Below are 24,044 nucleotides of genomic sequence, written 5' to 3' on the forward strand. Positions count from 1 at the left end.
ATTTAGATAAACTGTGATTTTTTTAATTAAGGAACAGATGCCTGGTTTTCTGAATTTGGATGCCAGTGGCATCCTTTTAACACATTTTAAGTGCTGTTATCTCATTTCCCCAGGTGCTGCAGGTATAAAAGTATTAAGTGTTTTGCCTAAACATCATGGGAGTCGCAGTTTGCGCTTTAAAATCCTCTCATTCTGTGACAGCACTTCCTCTCCTGTTTCTCCTTTTCACTTTTGCATTTTAGGTCATTGTCAAGTCTGGCCCAGGCACCTTCCTGAGCCTGGCTGTGTATGATGAGTACATCTTCTGGTCAGATGGAGTGAGGAGAGCCATCCTGCGTTCCAGCAAATACACGGGAGGGGACACCAAAGTTTTGCGCTCCGACATCCCACACCAGCCCATGGGAATCATCGCTGTCGCCAACGACACCAACAGCTGTAAGCTACAAAGCAGGTTTCCTAATGCCAAAATCTTTCATTTCAGGGATTTTACAAAGTTTTGGATGAGTTAAAAGTGTTTCATGGTGTTTCATTAATTCTTTCATCACTAAAAGATGGGGTATAACCTTTTCCCAAGTGTCTTGGTTTGAAAAGACAGGGGTCTGCTAAGGAAGGCAGGAGCTTTCCTTCAAATGGAAAATGTAAACCCCCTCCCTCTAAATTATTATAATTTTGAAATTAAGGGACTCAGGCAAAGATATGAGAATAGGAATAACAGTTCTTTACTAGGAAAATTAAAAATATAAATGCAATAGTACAAACAAAAAAAAATATCCACCGACACCCTGTGTGTCAGCGTAGTCACAGCAGTGCCAGCTGTGGTTCTGCTGCAGCAGGGATCCTGCACAAGGGGGGAGTTTTCCTCTGAAGCTCCAGGAGTGCTGTCGATGAGCCTGGGCTCCTCTGGGAATGCAGGGGAGGAGAAAGCTGCTCCTCTGGGGGTGCAGTGGGCAAAGGCTGCTGTGGTGTCCCGAACCTCAGATTGTATCCAGGTAGGAATGCTTGGCTCCTCCCCCTGGGTGGAGCATCTCCCAATAGAATGATATTTTATCAGCCGTGCACTCAACAGTGTCCTGGCCTATTAACAGAAGAAATTTTCCCAGAGGGAGGATTGGTTTGTGGAAGAGATAAAGAAAACTGCCCAATTAACAGAAGATAACTGCCCCACCTCTAACAGATGGCAATGGAATACACACATATCTTACAACCCAGGACACCAAGTAAATAAGCATTATTTATGTTCTGCTATGGGTGTTGAAGCTCAGTGGATAGCAGCTAAATACTTTCCTGTCAAATTTCTGCTGTTTTGAATGTTGCAGGTTTTTAGAATTATTATTTTCCAGGTGTTTGTTTATCTTTAGCATGCCAACATCTGAGGGATGCTGACATTTTCATCTGACTGATAAAACCTGAATCAATTGCCCATGAATCTGAGATATGGTGACTTTTGCTCCCTCAAAGACATTGGCCACTGAAGCAAATTTAATAAAATAGAGTTCATCTCTTGTCGTTTGTCTTCCAGGTGAGTTATCTCCCTGTGCACAAATGAATGGAGGCTGCCATGATTTGTGCCTTCTGACGCCTGATGGACGAGTGAACTGCTCGTGCAGAGGGGACAGAGTCCTGATAGATGATAACAGATGTGTGAGTAAGTAATGGTGGCTGACACAATGCTTTTCTGTGCTGTGAGGCACTTGGCTTTCATAGGACACTTGGCCCAAGCCATTCATTTTATTTCTTCTATTTCGCTATTTCTGAATAGCCAAAAAGTTGATTTGGCTGCACAAACCAGACTTTTAACTCTTTTGTACTGTAAGTCTTTTGGGGTATTAAAAAGTGTTCTTACTCTCCTTAAACGCCTATTATAGTAGTGCGTTACTGTTTCCTGTTACAGGAGTTTTATGTATTTATCACAATTACTGCTAAGATAGATAGAAATATCTGTATGTGTCCTTCCCTAGGGTTATGTGGGATAAGCTACTGAAGTTGCTTAATTAAAGCTCTTTCTCACCTATCTCTCTATGTTGTCACATCAGTGATTGGCAGTAGAAGAGAGAAAGGTTCAGCAGATGAATTCACATGCCTAACAATTTATTTTACAATTACATGGCATTTATATTTTCCAATGCATCGCAACTCTTAAAATTACTCTTAGGTAAAACCATGTTTAAATTGTCATCTAGGTCATGAAATAAGATTTAATCTTCTAAATTATTCTGTAGAGTGTTTGCAGGAAATGTTGATCTCAGCTATCAGGAAAAAAAAGGACGTTAAATGATGGGGTAGAGTAGCACAGAAAAAGGATGGAAACAAGACAGACTTCAGTTTAGCTTTGAGATCAAAAGTTCCTTTCTTCATAACAGAATTGCAAGTGATACTCAGTAAAATTGAAAGTTAGCAATTCCAGCTGAGAAAAGGAATTAACTGTCCTTTCACAGTGTAATTAGGCTGTGTAACTTACTGCCAGTCAAGAGTCTTGAGACAAAGCTTCAGTGAAATTCTGAGAGATGATGATATGGGTAATGACTGCTCTCACTACTTACTTGTCATCAGAGAAACCATTTGAAAGGCTTTTAAATTCTTTGTTTCTGCAAGATGGAGTTTGAAGAAATCTCTACAAGGGTGTCCAGTTAGACTTAATCTGAGGGCAGGTTATGCTATATATACTTTTATTCTTTTCAGTTTTTTCTAAAGATTGTAGTCTAAAATGCTGAACTAGATTAACTACAAATGTAATTGATAATTATTCTCCACAAGTTCTTACAATGCTAGAAAATGGCAGGAAAAGAGATAAAAATACTTCAAATGTAAAGGACTAAATAAATCATATTCAAGATCAGATCTCACCTTAGTCAGAATCTGTTTCCATCACTTTTTCTTCATGTTTCAATCAAATCAAGAAATGCTTTGAATTTATATTGGCTTGGCTATTGCATGCAACAGACATTGGTTCTTTCTGAATTTTTGCTGAAGTGATTATAATGGAAACAAGACAGAAGCATAACAATTGGATATAATTTCTCCATTGTTCTTCTTCTTGAATTGTCCTAAATCCTCCTCATTTCTCTTCACTTTGATACTTTGGTTAGAACCATACTCACAAAGCAGATGTTTGATTTACCCTGAAGTTCGTGACCAAACTTTTGTGTCCAATTTCTAAAATGTTTTTGTCTCCTAAGTAAAAGAGTAAAAATTTTAAATGTGCACCTGGTTCTCTTCTAAAATAATAAATAGAACATCCACTCGATGAGAAGGGGAGGGTTTTTGTGAATAAAAGAAAAAAATAAAATGGAAGCAGCAGGTTTTGTGCCTTGGTGTTTCGGCTCTATCATTCAAGCTGGGGGTTGGGAAGGCATGGGTGATTTGAAGGAACCTGAGCACAGTAGTTCCAAAGTTCTTATCTTATCAGAGCGAGTTTTTGTGAATTGTTTCACTGCATGTTCCTTCTTGGATATTTCTCAATGTATTTTCTTTTACACGTTCTCTTAGTAGAAGCTTTTAAGTTCTGATGCCATGGTGTGTTTTACTGTTTTGTACTCAGGTTTTCAAAATTAATGTAGGTCAAAATTGAAATGCAGCCAGCATGTTTTCTCATTTTCACTAGTTGTAAAAGCTTTTAAAAATTACGTGCTAATGTGGTTTATTTTTAGGTAAAAATTCTACTTGCAACATCTATTCAGAGTTTGAGTGTGGGAACGGTGAATGCATTGATTATCAGCTGACTTGTGATGGCATTGCTCACTGTAAGGACAAGTCTGATGAGAAACTTTTCTACTGTGGTGAGTATTTCCAGATCTTTCATCTTCCTGTTGCCTTTTGGTGTTAAACATCCTTAGTTTACTTCCTCTTATTCACACCAATTGCTCAGCCAAATGCCCAGGAAGAAAATGCCAACACACATTAAGAAAACCTTGACATGACATGGGAAAAATTACCTGAAAATATTTTTTTCTTCCAAACTTCATGTATTAAGTGACATATTTAATACAAAGCATCTCAGATGTTCTCATGTTTCTGTCTAGAGCAAAAACAAGGAAAAGCATGACTAACTGCTTTTTGAAAGATGAAAGATAGCTTATTTTCCAGTAATATAAAATATATAAATGCTAGTTATTAAATTTATAAATAGATTTATAAATACAAGTTTGTTGCCCTTAGTAGCTGTGGCTGCCCCATCCCTGGAAGTGTCCAAGGCTGGGTTGGACAGGGCTTGGAGCAACCTGGGATGGTAGAAGGTGTCCTTGCCCATGGCCTGGGGTGGAAGGAGATGGTTTTTAAGGTCCCTTCAAACCCATTCCATGATTCTGTGATCCTGAGAACCAACAATTTGTCTTTCCATGGATTTGCCACGTAATTTTATGATGGGCATTCTATTAATTTGCAGTGTGACAGTGAACACCTTGCCTCATTTAAATCAACTGTAATAAATATCTTCCTACATGTTGGAGAAAAAAACAGGAAGAACTGGGGTCCTTTCATGCACTAGGTCATATACAGGGTGTTGCTTTCTGAATCTGGTAAAGGAGAGAGTGCTGGACTCATTATTTTGAATACCTAATGCAGTGAACATTATTATTGTGACTTCTGCAATAATTAGGTCTTTAGTAAATCATTCCTGAATTTTCAAACATATCATTATATGTAAAATTCATACATTCTTCAATAGTGTTCTTGAGCAGAATGCTGTTGGTATTGGTGCTTAGAAATCCAGAAACCTCTCTGCTAATATTTGTTGTTATTTTATTCTCCATTTATTTCTGTTTTAGTTTAGGCCTAATTTGGTATCGTTCATTCTGTGTGATGCCACATGCAAACATTCTTCCCAAACAAGTGTGTCACAACAAATGCATTTAAAGTACATGGGCATTTTGTACCAAGATAATGAAAGCTGGGAATGAGGCCACCCTTTCTCTCTTTTTTTGGTCATTCTTTCTCATCATGCTTTCATTTATTGGTCTTTATCCCTATATCCATCCAAGTTATGCTGCATAATGGATGAACAATTTCTGAAGTTGTTTTTTCCCTGTAGCTTGGAATGCATCACCAATTAAAACATTGTTCTGGAATGTTTGTTTGGATGGAGGGTGAGGCTGTTTTCATGAGGTGTCAATGCAATCATGAGCTGGTATTTAACTTTGCAGAGAACAGAGGCTGTCGGAAGGGCTTCAAGCCGTGCTCCAACCGCCGCTGCGTTCCCAGCGCCAGAGTCTGCGATGGTGCCAACGACTGCGGTGACAACTCTGATGAATTTGACTGCAGAGGTAAATGGCATCTTATTTCCTAGGTGATTTCTGAATATTGCTTTGTAAATACTCATTATGCAAATAGGGGTATCTGGAAAATAATGTGTGATTTAATCATATGGTGGGATTGATGCAAAGGCTGATTTTGGTTTGCACCTACAGTCTTCTAGAAGGAGAGCGGTTTTGGCTATAAAGTATAATATATACATGTGCATTATGCATATAATATTTTATGGTTTATATATATAAAATATAAAATACAGGTGCTGTATCTTCTGTGAAGTAATGAGAGAGTAACTTTTCTGTGGACAGATTGAAAGATGGTGATTTACCCTCTGCATGTGCTTCTTCTCTGAAGCAGGAAATGCTCCCTTTCCCTGCTTCTCAGATCCATGGCAGTGTCCATATCCTTTGCAAAGCTTACTAGAATTGTTCTCCTCTTCATATCAGAATTGTTTTTTGATTTATATCTTTTAACATGAATATTTATATCTTTGCAACAGTCAATGCATATAGACCAACAAGCAGACCATACAAATCCTTAGTTACAATTCAGAAAGTTTGACAGGGATATTATTCCATGTGATTTATAGCTAAAAGCTAAATAGCAACAAACATTTTTTGAAGACACCAAATTATTTTTAATCATTTATCTAAATATAATTAAAAGATATAGTCAAGAACCCCAAGCTGGTTTTACAAGAAATAAATCTGAGATTCACCAATGATCCTGAAAATGCTTCTTCCTCCCTCAAAGCTGATGTGGTGATTTCAGTTTGAAACCAGGTGGAAACACCAATTTCATGTGGTGGTTTTGGTTCACCAATCTGAGATTTCATCAATTTTGAGATTTCCTGGCCAACACACCAGTGAGTGTGGTGGGTTCAGTGCTGGCCAATCACCAGTGCACTCACTACCTGGTGTGAGGTAGGATTAGGAAAAAGGCAAAGCAGGCTCAAAACTTTAAAAGGGTATGAAGAAAAATTTATTAACAGTGACTAAAAGAAAGAGTAATAAGAATCATAAAAAGCCTTCAGAACACTTCTCCTCCCCTCACAACCTTTTATTTCCCACTGGCAATGTAAAGAAACAAAACCTAAAATTTCAATAAGTTTGCCACTTCTAAAAAAGTTCGCTTAGGGAGAGAAGTCCCTCTTGTTAAGGTTATGGAGATTTCTCCACAAGAAAAAAAATCCCAGTTCTCTCATGGCTCACAATCTTTTCACAAATAGCAGCCTCTCGGGGAAATCTGACATCTTGCAAAACCAGGACAATTGATTATCTCAAAACGAACTGAACTACCTAGAGACACTTTTAGGCTAAAAAAATAAATTAGCGACTTGTAAGGTGTAATAAACTCCAAATCATACATCTGCTGGAAGTTACGGTGTGTTCTGAAAACCTCATTCTGGAAGGCATCATCATGTGTGTGATGTGCACCTGCAGGGCGTGTTTAGCACACAAATTCACGTCCTTTCTCTCCGCGTGCTGCAGACGCGGCGTGCGGCCCGGCAGAGTTCCGCTGTGCAGACGGGCTTTGCGTGGGGAAATCGGCGCAGTGCAACCAGATCATCGACTGTGCAGATGCCTCGGATGAAAAGAACTGCAGTGAGTTTGTGTTCCTGCTCCCTCCCAGCAGCTGCTCCCTGATTGTTCCTTGTGTTGGAGCGGTTCATTCCTGGCTGTTGCTGCTTGGGATTCCAATGCCTGCGTGGGCTCCTCCAGCCCAATGTGAAAATCAAACGTTGAGGCTGTCGGGCTGTGTTAGGTGTGTGGTAATTCTCTGTTTCTTTACAGATAATACAAACTGTGCTTACTTCTATAAACTTGGGATAAAATCTTCAGGATTTATCAGCTGTAATTCCACTTCCCTCTGTATACTGCCAGAATGGATTTGTGATGGGTCTAATGACTGCGGAGATTATACAGATGAATTAAAGTGCCCAGGTAACTGTAAAAAATTTTTAAAAAACCCAAACTCAAAACATTAATTAACCTTTTAAACAAAGAAAAAAGGTCCTATTTGGGGAGGGAGAGTGTTTCTCATTGTGTTGCAGAATGTTAATTCGGTCAATACTGGTTTATTTACCATAGGCATTATTACAGTGCTGACTGCAGTTTATTCACCTTTATTTTCTGTTTCCTGGGATTATGCAAATTATTAAAAATGAATACTGACTTTTTTCTGAAGCAAACTGTAATGTCTAGCTTTCTATTTCCTCCAGGTTAGGCCTGTCATTTATCATTTTTATTTAAGTAAAACACGAGTCATTGAAATGTCAAGCTCATCAAGCATCAGCATAATCACTCAGGAACTTTTATTAGCTACTGCTTTAGTGGGTGGTATTTCTTTCCTTGCTGACTTGTTTTACTTTCTCTTTTATTTGGTGGAGGTCCTTGAAATAGGCTGCCAGGGCAGAATCCAGGGTTGTTGTTTTTGTGATAGCAGCCAGGAAAAAGAGATCATGATAACTTGAGCCCCAGCCACAGGACTGGAGTTCTGTTTAATGTTAACTAATGAATTATTAATAATATTCAGTTCTTACCTAATCAAGGAGGGAATTTATGTGTTTGCTCCATTTTTATCCAGAACTCCTCATCTGAGTTTGAGAATATTAAATACAAAATGAAAACACTTTTTATTTCTATTTTTTTAACAATTTATTTATTCTAAAGTGAAATTAATCTTCTGTTGGCTCGTAACTCTCCTCTAAGAACTAGTTAAATAAAAATAAATATTTACTAAATAATAATTTTTATTTGTTTGTAAATTTAGAACTTCTAATTTTATGTTGTTCAATGCCATCAAATTTTTGCACAGTAGTGGACATAATCTGGTTCTTTCCATTTAATATTCTCTTAATCTGTGTGATAATCCTGTTGTGTCACCAGAAGGTTCTATTAGAATTCTCATATACATTGTGCCAAATCTATTTACGAAAATATTACCAGGATTCAGAGGAACCTGGGACTTCAGCAGTACTGTCAGCCAACATGTCATTAAGAACTTCCATCAGTCCTATAAAATAGATGTATATTAATTTAGAGTTTTCATTCTAATCTCTACATTCTCTAGATTATCTCTTAATTATGAAGAATTTATTGTATATGACACTTCATTAAGGCCAAAAGAGCTTAACTTGCTGTATTTTTAGACAAAGAAAGGGTTTTATTCCATACCAAACAAAATGTTGAGAGCAGTGTGCTACAGCTTCAGTAAACTAATGTTGCATAAGTACACTAATGTGCATTTTATACCATTGTCCATTTATTTGTATTACTTCTCTCTGAATTCCAAATGTGTGCCAAAATGTTCCATCATTTTAATGTGTGACTAATTGCCTGGATCATTCCTCCCTTTACTTGGAAGCAATACCATCCCCACTCAGCCTACATGTGATTTCCTTTGCCATTTCATTCAAAGCTGACCAGCTCTGGCACATTAAGTTTTTGAGTGTTGTTTCTGTTATGAATATTGCAATTCCCATTAGCAGTTTGGTTCAGTGTCATTGTTCTTACAGAAAATTACAGCAAAATACTCATGGAGGGTAGCTTTGCTTAGGGAAACCTTAATACCTACCAAGTCATCACAGATGTTCCACTTCTTTCTTTAGTCTTTATTTTTTTTTTCTTTTTTATTCATACAGCTGTAAAATCCATAAATGTTTACTTTGCCTTTCCTTTTAAAAGAGAGGAGGCTGAAAACAAATCCAGTACACCAAAGGAATAATGAAAACCATGGCAGAGAGTTTCAGTGGTCTCCAGTACCTGGAATTACATCCTGGGTTTTCCCAGGACCTTACTTAAGATTTTGAAAATAAGCTGTTATTAGATGATATTTGTGCTTGCATCATTAAACTCTACATGTGGCATGTTTTCTTTCCTTACACCTGGTTTCTTAATCATTCATAAAAGTCAAATTTTAAATTACTTTCTGACTCAACAAAATTAGAAAGACAAGGGAGAACTTTTTAATGTCTGACCAAGCCTATACCTCTGGCTGCAGCATCACTGGTGTAGCTCCTGTTAGTCAGTGCATGCATGAGATTTGTGGCTTCTCCCAGTGACAAAAATACTGCCACAATTAGATTATCTTGTAAATGACAGCAGAAAGTTCAGAAGGGCAATTTCTTCAGCTGGTGTAAAACAACAAGCAATGCTGACCTGCCTGACCTCAAAACCTGTAAACTGAACTACTTTCCTCTCCAGGCCTTTTGATTTGGTTTGAAGCTGTATTCTGATTCTTCTCTAAGAAATAAAAAACAACTATTTCAGCTCCCTAAACTACTTAGCTATCACTTTATTTATTTTTATGAACACATTTTTTTTCCATTTTTAGACATAAACACTTTGTCCATCAGTATTCAGAAATTTAGCAGAAATGTATTAGGCTCCTAATCATACTAGTAGAGACCATTTTACATTACATTCTTTATTTTATCACAGTTCAAAACAAACCCACATGTGAAGAAAATTATTTTGGTTGTCCTAGTGGAAGATGTATTCTGACCACCTGGCTTTGTGATGGGCAGAAAGACTGTGAGGACGGAGTAGATGAATTGCACTGTGGTGAGCATTTTGTCTTATTTGTATTTCTCTAGTCATTAATGCACTTTGGAAACAAAGAAGTGTGCATTTATATCTCAGAGATTCTATAAAAAAAAATCTTTAATGCCGTGTTTGCAGATTCAACTCTAATACTTCATGCTGCCAATACCTTAAATTCTATTTCATGCCAGAATGAAAGCCCTTTAATTTTTTTTTTCTCTCTTAAGGATATATTTATATACAGGGCTTTCTATTAATTTAATATTTAACAATTCCACTAATTCTTCACAACTCCTCATTAGAAGAGTTTTACAGATATAATGAATTTGAATCAGCGTCTGGAGTGCAGCAGGAAATACCCAAAGCTCAAAGTAGGCATTGCTTTGCATCAGAGACCATACAGATATAATTGTTTAAAGTAATGACAAAAGTGATGTAAATATAACACAGCATGAACTGTGAACTGGGTTAAGGGTCTGTTCTGTCTCAGATATTTTCAGATTCTTAAATTTTACCTAATTGAGGCACAAAGCAGGTTGGTTTTACTCCTAGTGAAAGCTGATCTTATCAGTTTGCATGGATTACCTGAATGAATTATTTTTGTAATGAAATGGTACCAGAAAGTAGTGTCAAAAATTTCTATTCCCAATTTAAATAAGACCTGAAGTTTGGGGGCTTTTTTAAGTTTTTGTGGGTTTTTTCCTTTACTTCTTACCATGACTGAACATTTTATTACTTATTATTTATTTTATTACTCTCTTCATGACCCAGTTCCCACTGACATGCTTCCATATTTGGTTTGCAGTTTACATTGTGTATTTTTATCTCATAACTTTGAAATTAGGAAGTGCTGTGCACTGTGACAATCAGAGTCTTTTTTGTTGGCCACATTGGTCAAGCATAACTTGGTGTTTACATTTCCAGGTATTATACTCTTGTGTACGATACTGTAAACTGAATTAGCTGATTGTTGTGGGCAAAAGGGAAGGGGGTTAAGCCAATGCTTCTTTCCCCATTGATCGCCCTTACCCATTTTAAGATACCTGTTACAATGCTGTCCTTCAAATTCAGGTTTTATTACCTAAAATTCTTTTTAATGTTAATATTAAATTTTTGGTCATCAAAATCAGTTGCAACAAAATCAACTTTATTCTTAAAGAAAGAAGACTAGAAAAAATGCAAGACATGAATTTTTCAGAAAAGAATAGCATTGATTTAGGACAGTTTTGCAGTCTGATTCTGAAATGTAGAAACCAAGCTCTTATTTGCAAAGTACAGAAAAGTGTAAATGGGATAAAGCAAAAACACAGATTTTTTTCTTGTGAGAAAAAATAAGAAAACATCTTTTAAAGATGGAGTTAGCTGCTGGAATACCAGGAGGAAGGCTGACTTGGAAAATTTGAACTCTGCCCTCTCTGTCCTACTACCCAAATAAAGCAGTTCACTGTAGTTGTAGCAGCTGTTAAATATGCAAACTAGGCTTCAGTTTTTTAAAGTGTTCATCCTCATCCCACTTACAAAATATTTGGAAATATTTGAATGTTTTTAGAACATTTCACTGTTTATTTTAAAAAATGTGTTGGTGAATGCAAACTTGCACAAACTGCTAATATGCTGTATAATGAGATTGTGATGGTGCAGAGTTGGAGTGTTGTAATACATGGAAACTGGGAGGAGAGAAAGGGGCAGTGCAAAAAATCCTAAACTGTGCTTGAAACAGCAGGGAATGCAGTGATGTTGTGAACCTAACAAATGCAGGGCCTGGTGTCACCCCCAGATTCATCCTGCTCCTGGAATCAGTTTGCTTGCTCTGCAAACAAGTGCATCTCCAAGCAGTGGACCTGCGATGGCGAGGACGACTGCGGAGATGGTTTAGATGAGAGCGATGCCGTCTGTGGTGAGTTGGATCTTTTCAGTTCTGGGTTAGGTCAAATCAGGCTGAATGAGGGAGACCAAGGTTAGATATTATGAAAAAGTTTTTCACTGAATGGGTGATAAAGTTCTGGAATGGTCTTCCCAGAGAGGTGGTGGAATCATCATCCCTGGATGTGTTTAACAAAACCTGGATGTGGCACTGGGGGCCAGGGTTAAGTTGAGGTGTTGGGGCTGGGTTGAACTTGATGTTCTTGAAGGTCTCTTCCAACCCAGTGATTCTGTCAATTCTGTGAAAATTTGACTGTAAAACAATCACAGCCAGTAGGTTTATTGTGATGGTGTTCACAGGGGTCTTGGGATGAGGGAGGAGACAAGGATCTGACTGCATGTTTCAGAAGGCTTGATTTATTATTTTGTGATATATATTATATTAAAACTATACTAAAAGAATAGAAGAAAGGATTTCATCAGAAGGCTAGCTAAGAATAGAAAAAGAAAGAAGAATAACAAAAGCTTCTGTCTTGGACAGAGAGTCTGAGCCAGCTGACTGTGATTGGCCATTAATTAGAAACAAGCACATGAGACCAATCACAGACCAGCCTTTTGCATTCCACAGCAGCACATAATCAATGTTTATGTTTTGTTCCTGAGGCCTTTCATCTTCTCAGGAGAAAAAATCCTAAGGAAAGGATTTTTCATTGAAGATGTCAGCTACAGTTTCTCATAATGTGCAGAATGAAACAATCACTGTGATTTTAAAATAAACCTCTTTAATCATTACCAGTCACCCTACAAACTAGGTGTATGGGTGTTCCAGCTGGGGACTGGGGATGGCTCAGTGCTGATGGCTCCCCTGCCGTGTGTCCCCAGGCTCAGTGACGTGTGCTGCAGGCACCTTCAGCTGCCTGGGCTCCCACGCCTGCGTGCCCCAGCACTGGCTCTGCGACGGCGAGCGCGACTGTCCCAACGGAAGCGATGAGCTCTCCACAGCGGGCTGTGGTAGGTTTGCACGTCCAAAAACATGTTATTCTCATGCTATTTCATGTTATTTTCATGTCCATTTTGCTGGTGAAGAGTGCTGACCCACGTGTGAGCACATCCTTCGCAGCTTTACTCAGGCTGACACAGGGAGGCAGCCCAGGTGGAGATCAGGATGTGTGGCACTTCATAGGCATTGTGCAGTGGTTACTGGTGAAAATCAGCATTTCAGTGACATTGCAGTTTTATTGCTCCTCCTAAAGAAAATGCTGCTGCTATGTAAAGGAGGTTGTGCATCATAGAAGGGAATTGCAAGTTCTGTCTTCAATTGACTCTGTCTAATTGTTCAGATCCTGACATCTCCTGCCCTATAGAATGTTACTTCAGTCTACCTGGAACACATTTCCATGAGCAGTGTCAGGAGTTCGGTAATAGTTTCATTGGAGGGGTTTTTTTATTAATACATAAAAATGGTACATAAGTAAATTCCATGTATTTTGAGTGTTTGTGGACTTCAAAGAGCATTTGTTCAGGAGCAGACCAATATAAAGGCATCTCTTTTTCCAAAATATTCTTTTCTTCAGAGCCAGACCTCAGTTAAGCCATAGACAGCATCGACTTCTGAAGCTTTTTTTCTTGGATTACATAAGATTTCAGCTATCTTTACTTCTGTAGCATTCTTTGTGATGAGTAGCTTTTTCTGGTATTGAATTGTGTGATGCTTTTTATCTGACTAAAAAGTTATGGTTATTTCCATTGAATTCCCTCAAATTCACTTCTCATTTCATCTTTGTGTAAGAAAATCGGCTGTTTATCTGATTGTTCTCAATTTCTATCTTTTTTTTTATGTGCTGCATTTTTCCTTAGCTCCCAATAACACTTGTGATGAGAATGCTTTCATGTGCCATAACAAAGTCTGCATTCCCAAACAGTTTGTTTGTGACCACGATGACGACTGTGGAGATGGATCAGATGAATCCCTGGAATGTGGCAAGTATAACAAAAATAGAGTAAATAAAACAATTTCACACTGCTAACTGTAAGGCATTCTTCAGGGTCTAAGGCATTATTGAAAAAGAAAGCTCTTCTTTTTTTTTTAAAATTGTTTTAATTCTCACTTTTAAATTATGCAGTAATTAATACAGCTTGAATTAACTTGTATCTGGGGCTACAGTGACAAATTATTTTCCATAGAGAATTGCAGTTTACTGCTAATAATATTTAGGAGAATTTAAAAAGTATGCCCTGGAATTTATTGTTTATTATATGAATTTTTTTCTTTGTCTCCATATATGTTTTTTTTTCCTATCAAGTATCAAACACATCTGTCATTATTATCACTGCATTTAAATTATATAAGCTATAACCATATGTGAATGTTTAATTTTCACCATTCACATGAATTTTGGGTTTCTTTTATGTTCTGAGGGTCTGTTAATGTGTCTGGGCCATACAAAGAAGCATTAACCTAGATAAATAAAATTTATGGAAAATACAGAGTAAATATCACCTTCAAAATGACAAATTAGTGATTATCTGTGATATTTGCTGGGTCCCCGGGATGAAGGAGGAATTGAGAATCTGACTCCATGTTCTTAGAAGGCTAATTTATTATTTTATGGTATTATAGTATATTATGGTATATTATAGTATATTATAGTATACTAAAACTATACTAAACAATAGAGAAAGGATACTTACAGAAGGCTTAACAAGATTCTAATGAAAACTTGAGATTCTCTCCAGAGTCCTGACACAGCTGGATGGTGATTGGTCATTAAGTAAAAACAATTCACATGTTGGATAAACAATCTCCAACCACCTTCCAAACCAGCAGAACACAGGATAAAAATAAAAAATATTGTTTTTATTTTTCTCTGAGGCTTCTCAGCTTCCCAGGAGAAGCAATCCTGGCGAAGGGATTTTTCCAGAAAATATGACAGCGACAATTATCGTGCCTGGTTTTGTGCTGTTACAATCTATATTGGGTATTTACTCTTAAATTTGCTACAGAAATCAGAACCACAACAGAAAATAGCTAGAAAATATTTGTGTAATGTAGATGTCTTTATTTTGATTTTGATTTTGCTCTCTGCTTGTGTACGACCACAACGCTCTGCATCTCTAAATGGAGCAAAAAATATTTTTCTTTCTGTCGCTTTTGAAAGGCAGAATTTTATATTGAAACTGTGAGAGCAAGCATGAGGTGGGTGGTTGCTGGTTTTGCAGGGTATCGTCGCTGCCGTCCTGGAGAGTTCACCTGTGCTGATGGGCGCTGCCTGCTGAATTCCCAGTGGCAATGTGATGGGGACTTTGACTGCCCAGACCACTCTGATGAAGCCCCTCTCAACACCAAGTGCAAAAGTTCAGGTTTGTAGTTTTTTGCACCAAGTGAAAAAGTTCATTTTTGTAATTTTTTTAAGAAGACATGTGACCTTTCTTTTTTGAGAGCGATGGTTTAGGGCTCTAAGTCAGCAAATGTAAAACCTCACACCTTAAATTTCCAGTGCCTTTGTGGTGATTTTGCTCATGTCTTGCAAGGAGAAATTGCTCTGAGCATCCAAAACTTCAGTTAACAAAGTCCAAGCCACCAGTTCCTATGGAATAAAATAGCAGACACTTCCTTAATGCATAACTCCTGTTGATGCTAAAATAAGATAATATTAATATTGTAATTTCCAAAGTTTCTACCTTGCTCTTATAATGGTTATTATGTTCCAAATACTCATCACACAGAAGGAGTTCATATAAAAGGGGGTATAAAGTTCCTCCCACTATAAATAATAAACACTGCTTTAATTTTTTTAGTAAATTATTGACCCAATGCTCTTGGTTTTATTGATATTTTGTGCTTACATTAATAAGTTTGATGAGGTTTGACTGGTTTTTGAGAGGGAAGTTAGTCCTGGTCTGCATATGTTGTTCTAGTCTGTGGCTTTTTGAAAGACCAATTCTTCTGTCTAGACCTTAGCATTTCATTGCACCGTAGCCAGGTTCTTTATTCCAATTTCGATGGAAAACACTCATCTGCTGTGATTTGAGGCAGCACACCTCCCTTATGTTTATTTGAATGTTCCAATTGTTATTTGAAGGATCTGAATGTAGCTGAAATGATGTGTTGAAGTTTTGCCAAACAGGGAAGAACATATTTGCAGGTCATCAGACAGAGAATGCATTGGAATTCAGCCAGTTGTGTTCCTAAACCTCTCAGCATCCACAGGGGGGAATTCATGTTTTTTAACTTTTAGAAACTAGAACTGTATTTTGTGCAGAGATTATGTAGAGGGTTCTCCGTTATATGAAAAGAAATATAAAGGAGGGAGTAATAAGTTGATGTCTTCACCCATTTTTCCAGGAGAGGAATAACCTTCAAAGACACTGAAAAATAGGAAGTTATCATAAAGCTATCAATGAGGAATAAATATTCAGTTGCTACACCATTTTTTTTAACTTTTGCATGCACACAGCAGCTGATCCATGAGAAAACTAATTCCAAATACTAAGAGATGACACCAAGTTGTGTGTTCTTTTTATGTTTTCCAGAGCAGTCATGTAACAACTCTTTTTTTATGTGCAAAAACGGCAAGTGCATTCCTCAAAGTGAGGTTTGTGATAACAAAGAAGATTGCAGTGATGGGTCTGATGAGAAAAGCTGCCACATTAATGAATGCCTCAGTAAGAAAGTCAGTGGCTGTTCCCAGGATTGCCAGGACCTTCCTGTTGGATACAAGGTGAAAAATTGCAAAATGTGGTTTAATATATTGCGAGTTTTTAGCTCTCAAATGTTTAACTAGTGCATGATTATAATAAAGCCCCACTGTGTGGTATCTCTTTGTAGTGAAGTAGCTTGCATGCCAAAATAAGAATATTCAAATTTTCATTTCCTGTCAGCAAACAATTGCCAATTGTATTTAAAAAATGGTATAGTGCATATTTTAAACCTATGGAAAGGTGCTTTAAATACAACAAATTATACTGGTGTATACAGAGCACTGAAAATCAATGAGTAAAAATTTTACAATACATAGGAATGAAGAGCAGAAATAGTGGTTTTCTCCATGTTTTTGGTTTGTTTTTGTTTTGTTTTTTTTTTTTTTCCCAAGACAGAGACTTATAGAAATATTTAAAGTAATATCACCTTAGTAGCAGAGCAAAACTGTTCATTGTCTGCATGTGAGGATGTTTTTTGAATCTGCTCTTTGGCCTTGACAAGTAGAGAGGAACAGCCTGCAGTAGCCTGTAAATAGCAGCTAAAAATAGAAGACTTTTTTTTTTCAGGGTTTTAGCTCTGAAGTAACCCTAACTGCACTCCCAAAGTTTCATCTTTTCTGCTGAACATTGGCCCACTGAGAACTAAATAAAATCTGTGCAGCTTGGCTTAGATGTGCAGGAATTCAACCCTCTGGAGCTGAGAGGGTTGAGACAGAGACTCGGGATCTGTTGGGTTCAACAAAAACCTTGCTGAAGTGGTGGAGAAGGCACGTCCTGGATCTCTGCAAAGAGAAATAGAGAATGTAGAAGGGAACATGACAGGAAGTCTTCTGTTGATAAAATTTATGCCCCTTTTTCAAAACCCCTCTGGCCAGTTGTATTGTGCACCTTTCACGTTGCATGTGATAAAGTTGCCAGGATCATCATCAGACCCAAAAAAATGTCAGAGAAACAGAATTTTCTGAGTTAGAAGGGATCCACAAGAATTGTCCACATCCAGCTCCTAATCAGCCTCAGGAGTTCTGATTCACATTCCTGTGTTGGTTACACAGATTGCCAGGTGGTATCAATGATTCCAAGGAAAATAGTTAAAAACTGTCTATCTTTACCAAAAAACACATGTATAATTGAAACTTAAGAACTCCAAAGGGTCCATCCATCATCATTTTCAAGAAAAAAATCTTTTCCATATTTTTGAAAAGGTGTGCTTTACTTTTTTTTCAGTTAAAGTAGAAAGAATAATTACTTGTTCTACAGGGTTTTGTTTGGGTTTTTGTGGAGGAAATAGTGCTTAGGATCACATCAGCAATATTTGAAAAGAAAAGTAGGCATGCCTCCAGTAAACCATACAGGCAGCAATGTAATTAAGATGTTACTTGAAAAAATGAGATACATAAAAAGTTTATGATGCTAACATATTCAGAAGCAAGTACACATAGGTGATAAACAGAATTAAAAATGAATGTATTTGGTTTTCTTTCCCAGTGCAAATGCTGGCCTGGATTCCTCCTGAAGGATGATGGCAAAACGTGTGTAGATATTGATGAATGTTCATCTGGATTTCCCTGTAGCCAGCAATGCATCAATACCTATGGAACTTACAAATGCTTGTGTGCAGAAGGGTATGAAACACAGCCTGATAACCCAAATGGCTGCAAATCCCTTTCAGGTATTACTATTTAATGATTTTATAATCCACAGCTGTACCAAAATAATTTGTGGGAAAAAACCTTAGCCCCAAGGTCTGTGGTACCTTTATATGCAAGATAAAGACAGAGTTACTTTGAATCTGCTACTTTTTCAATTTAAAATAGGAATGTGACTGTGTCTGAATGCAATAATAAGTTATATTTTAGTCTGTGTTTTCCTCAACTCATTTGTAATAAATAGATACAGTGGTTTTTGAAAGTGTGAATAATTAACTTTATTAGAGAAAGTATTAGAAAAGTTAAAAGACATCATTTAGTTCTGCTTCTGAGTCAGATGATAATAGCATGGTTATGATAAGGTTTCATCACCTTTAGAAATATTAGAGTGTACATCAAACTTCCTCATCTGAAAAGGAGGAACAGGAAAAAAAATAGAAAATGCAACTCTGTTATAACATGCAAATGTGCTCAGTACAGGAGCAGAGTAGGATGGACAACACATTACATTCTAGAATGCAAGAGCAGTAAATACAAAGCCTTTAATACATTTTTAATTATCACTGGTGAACTTTTTTTTGTTGTTTGTTTTGTTTTAGTAGAGGTGTTTCTCAATAGAGCTAAAATAAAGACAGCCTTAAAAATATATTTTTAGAATGATATGTGTCAGTGTCAGAGATGTTTCAGTGATGTAATGAATGAGTATCTGAAAGAAAATACTTTTTATAAACTAGAAAGCCAGGGTAACACAAAGTCAAATCTGGCTTGAGTTCAAACTTAAAAAAATCAAGGGTTTTATGAGTAGGTGTTTCTTTCTCACTGTATCATTCAGACTAAGGAAATCTCAAAATGAAATTATCAAAACCTGCTTGGTTTGCAACCATAATTAGTAGTCAGGGTTAAATTGAAAGGAAATGTTGAAATTAAAACATATGGAATGAAATATATTTCCCATTTAGTCTCTGACATTAAATTAGGATAAAATGCAGTGTGGTTCCCATATTACAAAGGCAAAAGAATTAAATTGCATTGAAAGATATACTAATTGATTGCTTTGTTCATTTTTATACTGCATCATTGATCTTTCTTGGAGCATTTGAATGTTTTAAATATTTCTTTCATCCATAACATTGATCAGAGCATGTAACATTTATTTTTCAAGCCATCTGTATTTCAGCATTGTATTCCTGATTTTCCATAAATTAACGTAAAAGCTAGTCTAATATATTCTTTCTCCCGGGGTTTAGATGAGGAACCTTTCTTAATTCTGGCTGATCATCATGAAATAAGAAAAATTAGCACTGATGGATCCAACTACACTTTGTTGAAACAGGTATAACCATAGTACCATGCTCTAAGTTTAACTCAATACTTTTATTTTTTTCTAAAGTTTGCAACTGACAGAAACATCATCCTATAATTGGCGTTGTGTGCACCACAGAACAACTGCAGTGCCTTCAGAGTTATTACAATACTTTCAATTGACTATTTTTCCTGGATTTGACATGATTAAAGCTCAAGCAGTTGTTTTGTCAGTCATTCTGATGTACTAAAAAATTATGTTATTTGTGATCCTCTTCCATCACAATATGTTTTGTGCAATTTGTCTATTTCAGTTAAAAAAACCCAAAAATCCCCACCTATTTGGCCGTGTATTATTTGGGCTACTTGCTGTCATAATCTAAATCTATTTTCAGACAGGCAATCCCAATATTTATTTGGTATTGCAAAATGTGAAGTCTTGTCTTTGTGTAAATCTAATTTTTAAAGTAATTACTCTAAAACTTTATAACAGAGAAAAGAAAAAGTGAAAACCTGAAAAAATAGAATGTCACTGTAAATTAAAGAGTGTAAATACAGAGCTGCCATTTTTAGCAGTCTGCTGTCCTTCTGTGCTTCACCCAAGTGTAGTTATTTACCACAGATTAGATTTCCAAAATATGTTTTAATAAAAATATCGATTTCCTTGAATGCTAATGGATCAATTGTAGTAAGACTAGGAAATTATTTACTCCCCATCAATATCGTTAGGCTTTTTGTAATTTCCTGTGTCACTATGCTGTGCACCTAAATGTCACAAGAGAGGTGCTCAAATCTTCACAACAGTAATTATGAAATTAACCACCTTGAATGAAACATTGCCTTTATTTAAGCTTAGACATTGTGAAAGTCTGTCTGCTCTCCTGAAATCCTTCTGATTCCCTCTCATTTGCATCTCACTGCCTCTCTCCTCTTTTGCTGGTGTAGCTGTTCATAGATGCCTGTGAAAAGAGGGGAGCAACAGGAAATTTTCTTCGTGGCTGGTGCTGACAGATGGCCCTGAATTCAATGGGCTCCTCTCTTCAGTGCTTTAGGGAGCAGCTCCAGCCACTGAACAAAATGTGTGTTTTTTCCATGTTCCATTCATTCACTGGGCTGACAAACACCTCTGCTGTTGAACCCACTGGTCTTTGCTCCTGCAAAGGCAGCATTTGATGTGAAAGCCAAAGAGGGATCTTCACCAGCAGGACAGAGGGGTTGTGTCCCTCCTTGTGTCCTTGCAGTGCCATGATGGATTTGGCTCTTTCCTGCACATCTGGCAAACACCAGAGTGACTCTGGCAGAGGAGCAAACCCACACTTCTCTCTGTGTATTTGTTCTGTGATTACCATTCTAATAGTTGTCCATATAAACTCAGAATAAAGGAGCTGAAAGTACAAGCTACTTCAGTCTTCTCTGAGTTATGTGCCAGCTTTTTCCTCTATTTTGTTTTCCTTTCTTTTTTTTTTTTTTCCCAAATACACATAAACAGTACAACTGTTTGAATTGTGTCTCATGTATCATCTTTGTTTCCATTTCCTTCACTCCTAGTCATCAAAATCCTCAAGGTTTCAATAGGCAGAGTAGAGAATCTTCCTCCTCGTTATTTGTGATTTTTATCTCCCTGTTTTTTAAGTGGGACACCAAGGGAACACAAATCACAGCCAAGGATGTATTGTGTGCTGTGTGTAACAGAAACAAGCCCAGAGGTTTAAGAGGAGAGACTGAGGCAGCTGATGCCATTTGAAATCTTCCCTATTCCTTCTAAAAAGCAGATTGCTTGTGAAATGACAAAGAATTATGCTAGGAGGGCTTAAGTGAGATATGTATATGATAAAGAGGAAATTATGTCTGGACAGAGAACTCTGTTACAGATGTGCAGAATTCTTTGCCTGCAGTTGTTGTTCTGATAAAAACTGAAATTAAACTGACCCGAAATATAACACTTGAAACCAAAGATGTGCAGGCAGTCAATTCTCTGTATTAGTCTTGATTCTTTAGGAAACTTTTACAGTGTTGTGGAATATATAGCGATAAGGCCATATTTTTTACAAATTTCTGACTTTGATTTATAGAATGTTATAAAATTGTATGAAGCATTATTTTGTATTTGTTGACCTGTTGTCTCCTTGGTTAAGTAAGAATTTGGGGTGGGAATTTCTCCGTAGATGCAATTATACCAACAGGAGGAAAAGAGGCAGGAGAAGTGGTTTGCAGCCCAGTTAAGACTGACAGAGCTACAGCTGGATTTGTGAAAAGTGTCTGCATGTGTATGATATTTTTGACAAATGAGAGTGGTCTTCCTACACTGAATTGTTTCAGGCTTTTTATAACGATGATTTGTGCAGCCTAACTCCTCTTTTCCTCTACATTTTGATCAAAAGGTAGATTTACAGCAATTACAGAGCAGTAGATGGTGGATAAGCCGTGTATCAGTTTCTGTACGATTAAATATTGTCCTTAGTTGTTTACTTTAGAGCTGGCTGGTCCAGCACACCCCTTCCCAGCAATGAATTACACTAAACAGCGAGGCTGCTGATCTACCTGAGAGCAGGATGCCATTGGGCTGATAAGGGAATTGATTAACTGACCTTGAATTTATAGAGGCAATACAGACCGCATCCGTTCCTTTCACTGCTGCTGCCCCGTATTTCATTGATAACAACAACCTGGCATATTAAGAATAATTGTGATTTCACTACCTATCAGAATATTCAGCAGGTTATGGGGCAGATAAAGAAATAAGAGCCATCATCTGAATGCAACCCTCTTCTTACTTATCAGCCATTTGGAATGAAAAGCCGTTATTGTATGACTGCTCCTCCCAGCGTGTTGGAGTACCTCAGATATAATCACCACTCTCTCTCAAAATGTGTTGGCTTTGTAATTGGAGCCATAGGAGATGGCTGATCCAGATTCCTGCTGGATCTCCAACTTTCATGCTTTTTGTGTCTACCAGTGTCTGTGTGTATCCACACACACATACATATAAATACATATATAGAGAGTACCTATAATATAGCATCTAAGAAGTCAAAACCTCCTCATTCAGGAATTAACATTAATGCATTTTTGCACCACCACCATTTTTGGATTCCTGATTAATTTATATTACTAAGGAATTTTTTTCATTATTTATATGTCATGAAGCTTATACTGTAAATATATAATTTCTGATTCTCCTATTTAGTTTGCCAAAGAAAGGTCAAAGGTAGTTATCAGCAGTGAAAGTGATAAAAAATTAGAAGTATTTACTGCCAAATTTCATTTAAATAAGAGTATAGAAAAACACAGGAGCCTCATTTAGTTTCATGTTTCATCTGCATTTTTTGAAGTGACACAGTTAATTTGGTACCACATTTATTTCTGTTACAGTCTTTGTCTTACTCTGTTTGAAAGCAATGTAAGGAAAAGAGAGGGAAGTGCTTCAGAAATATGCAGACAGTAAAATAAAGCATTAGGAATATTAACTGTGTTTTGCATTCTGAATGCTATCCAGCAGTTTGTGTTCACACATTTGAATAAATGGACCTTTTTTTTTCTGTTTTTAGGGGCTGAACAATGTGATTGCAATAGACTTTGACTACAGAGAAGAGTTCATTTATTGGATTGATTCCAGCAGACCAAATGGCAGCCGCATAAACAGAATGTCTTTAAATGGAAGTGACATCAAGGTAATTGAGGATTAATAATGTCACTACTAGAATTAAATTTTTTGAGTGCTTTGGGAAATACTCCCTCATACATTTAACCCAGATTGTGAGGCTTTGGTGTATGAATACAAACGCAGCATGAGCTAGTGAGTCCTAGTAAAATTTAATTGCATTTGTATCTTATTTGAAGTAAAGATAGGGACAAGGAGAGTTGCATTTAGGAGCTAAATTCCTTATGACTTATCTGACAGTTTACTGAATTGGCAGTTGCATGTGGCTTCCAGGATGCCAAAGAAAAAAGAGAGCTATAATTAGGTGTAAGCTGTGTAAATACACTGGTGTGTTATTTCTTCCCATGTAACATTTCCTGTGATCTTCAGTTTGTTTTTGTTTCACCTCCACTGCACTGATAATTAAAATAACTCAGTGTCTTTGCTGTGAAGGGTAAAAGTGCACTCCTATTTCTGCACAGCCTGTTCTGCCTCTGTAGTGGATTAAGTTCACAAATCCACTATAAAGCACATTTGTTGACTTGTGTGAACATTTTCCCAGAACTGGTGATAAGCAGTAAGGAATTCTTTGTTGATTCTATTACGTCTGACCTTCTGAAACAGGGACCTAAATGAGCAGCAACATATCCTGTGAATTTTCTTCCCTCTCTGCACACCAATAAACATGCAGAGAGAAAAGATTTGTGGTTTTCATTCTCAGCTTGTTGTGTGGACTGACACAACCTCAGAGCACGTCAGCTTTGCTCCTTAGGTGAGTTAGAGTTTGAAAATCACTGGCTCCAAGGAACCTTGTTTGCATCTTTCACACCAAAATAATTGTTCTTAAAAAGAAAAAGATGCAAGTGGATGGGCAGCTCCTGGCAAATCTGATTGCATTGGGGTGAAAGTAAAACCCAGCATACGCTCAGAAGTTTTACCTGTGTGGGGAAAAAAATAGAAGAGTGGCAAGTGTGAGGTTGAAAATCCATTAAATCCTTGAATCATACTTATTGTCCTTAAACAGTTTCCAAAGCATCCTCCTCAGCTTCTGTCCCTTCTGGATGATTCAGTATTACATAAGAGCTGGGGATTACTCAGACTCTT

General features: G+C 37.1%; 1 protein-coding gene across 6 annotated transcripts in view; it reads left to right on the forward strand.

Annotated features, from left to right (window-relative positions):
• The window catches only part of LRP1B (LDL receptor related protein 1B), a 639,076-nt gene that overhangs the window by 516,948 nt on the left and 98,084 nt on the right, over positions 1–24,044 (forward strand). For all 6 annotated transcript variants that reach the window (XM_074547868.1, XM_074547870.1, XM_074547871.1 and 3 more), the window contains exons 44-58: positions 243–435; positions 1,520–1,645; positions 3,648–3,776; positions 5,139–5,258; positions 6,735–6,848; positions 7,038–7,187; positions 9,687–9,809; positions 11,566–11,685; positions 12,534–12,662; positions 13,509–13,631; positions 14,871–15,011; positions 16,185–16,372; positions 17,838–18,021; positions 19,246–19,331; positions 22,849–22,971. In XM_074547868.1, coding sequence (XP_074403969.1) covers positions 243–435; positions 1,520–1,645; positions 3,648–3,776; positions 5,139–5,258; positions 6,735–6,848; positions 7,038–7,187; positions 9,687–9,809; positions 11,566–11,685; positions 12,534–12,662; positions 13,509–13,631; positions 14,871–15,011; positions 16,185–16,372; positions 17,838–18,021; positions 19,246–19,331; positions 22,849–22,971 — 2,049 coding nt within the window. The remainder of the gene's footprint in view (positions 1–242; positions 436–1,519; positions 1,646–3,647; positions 3,777–5,138; positions 5,259–6,734; positions 6,849–7,037; positions 7,188–9,686; positions 9,810–11,565; positions 11,686–12,533; positions 12,663–13,508; positions 13,632–14,870; positions 15,012–16,184; positions 16,373–17,837; positions 18,022–19,245; positions 19,332–22,848; positions 22,972–24,044) is intronic.

Source organism: Zonotrichia albicollis, chromosome 10 (genome assembly GCF_047830755.1).
Source record: "Zonotrichia albicollis isolate bZonAlb1 chromosome 10, bZonAlb1.hap1, whole genome shotgun sequence".
In the NCBI taxonomy this organism is placed as follows: domain Eukaryota; kingdom Metazoa; phylum Chordata; class Aves; order Passeriformes; family Passerellidae; genus Zonotrichia; species Zonotrichia albicollis.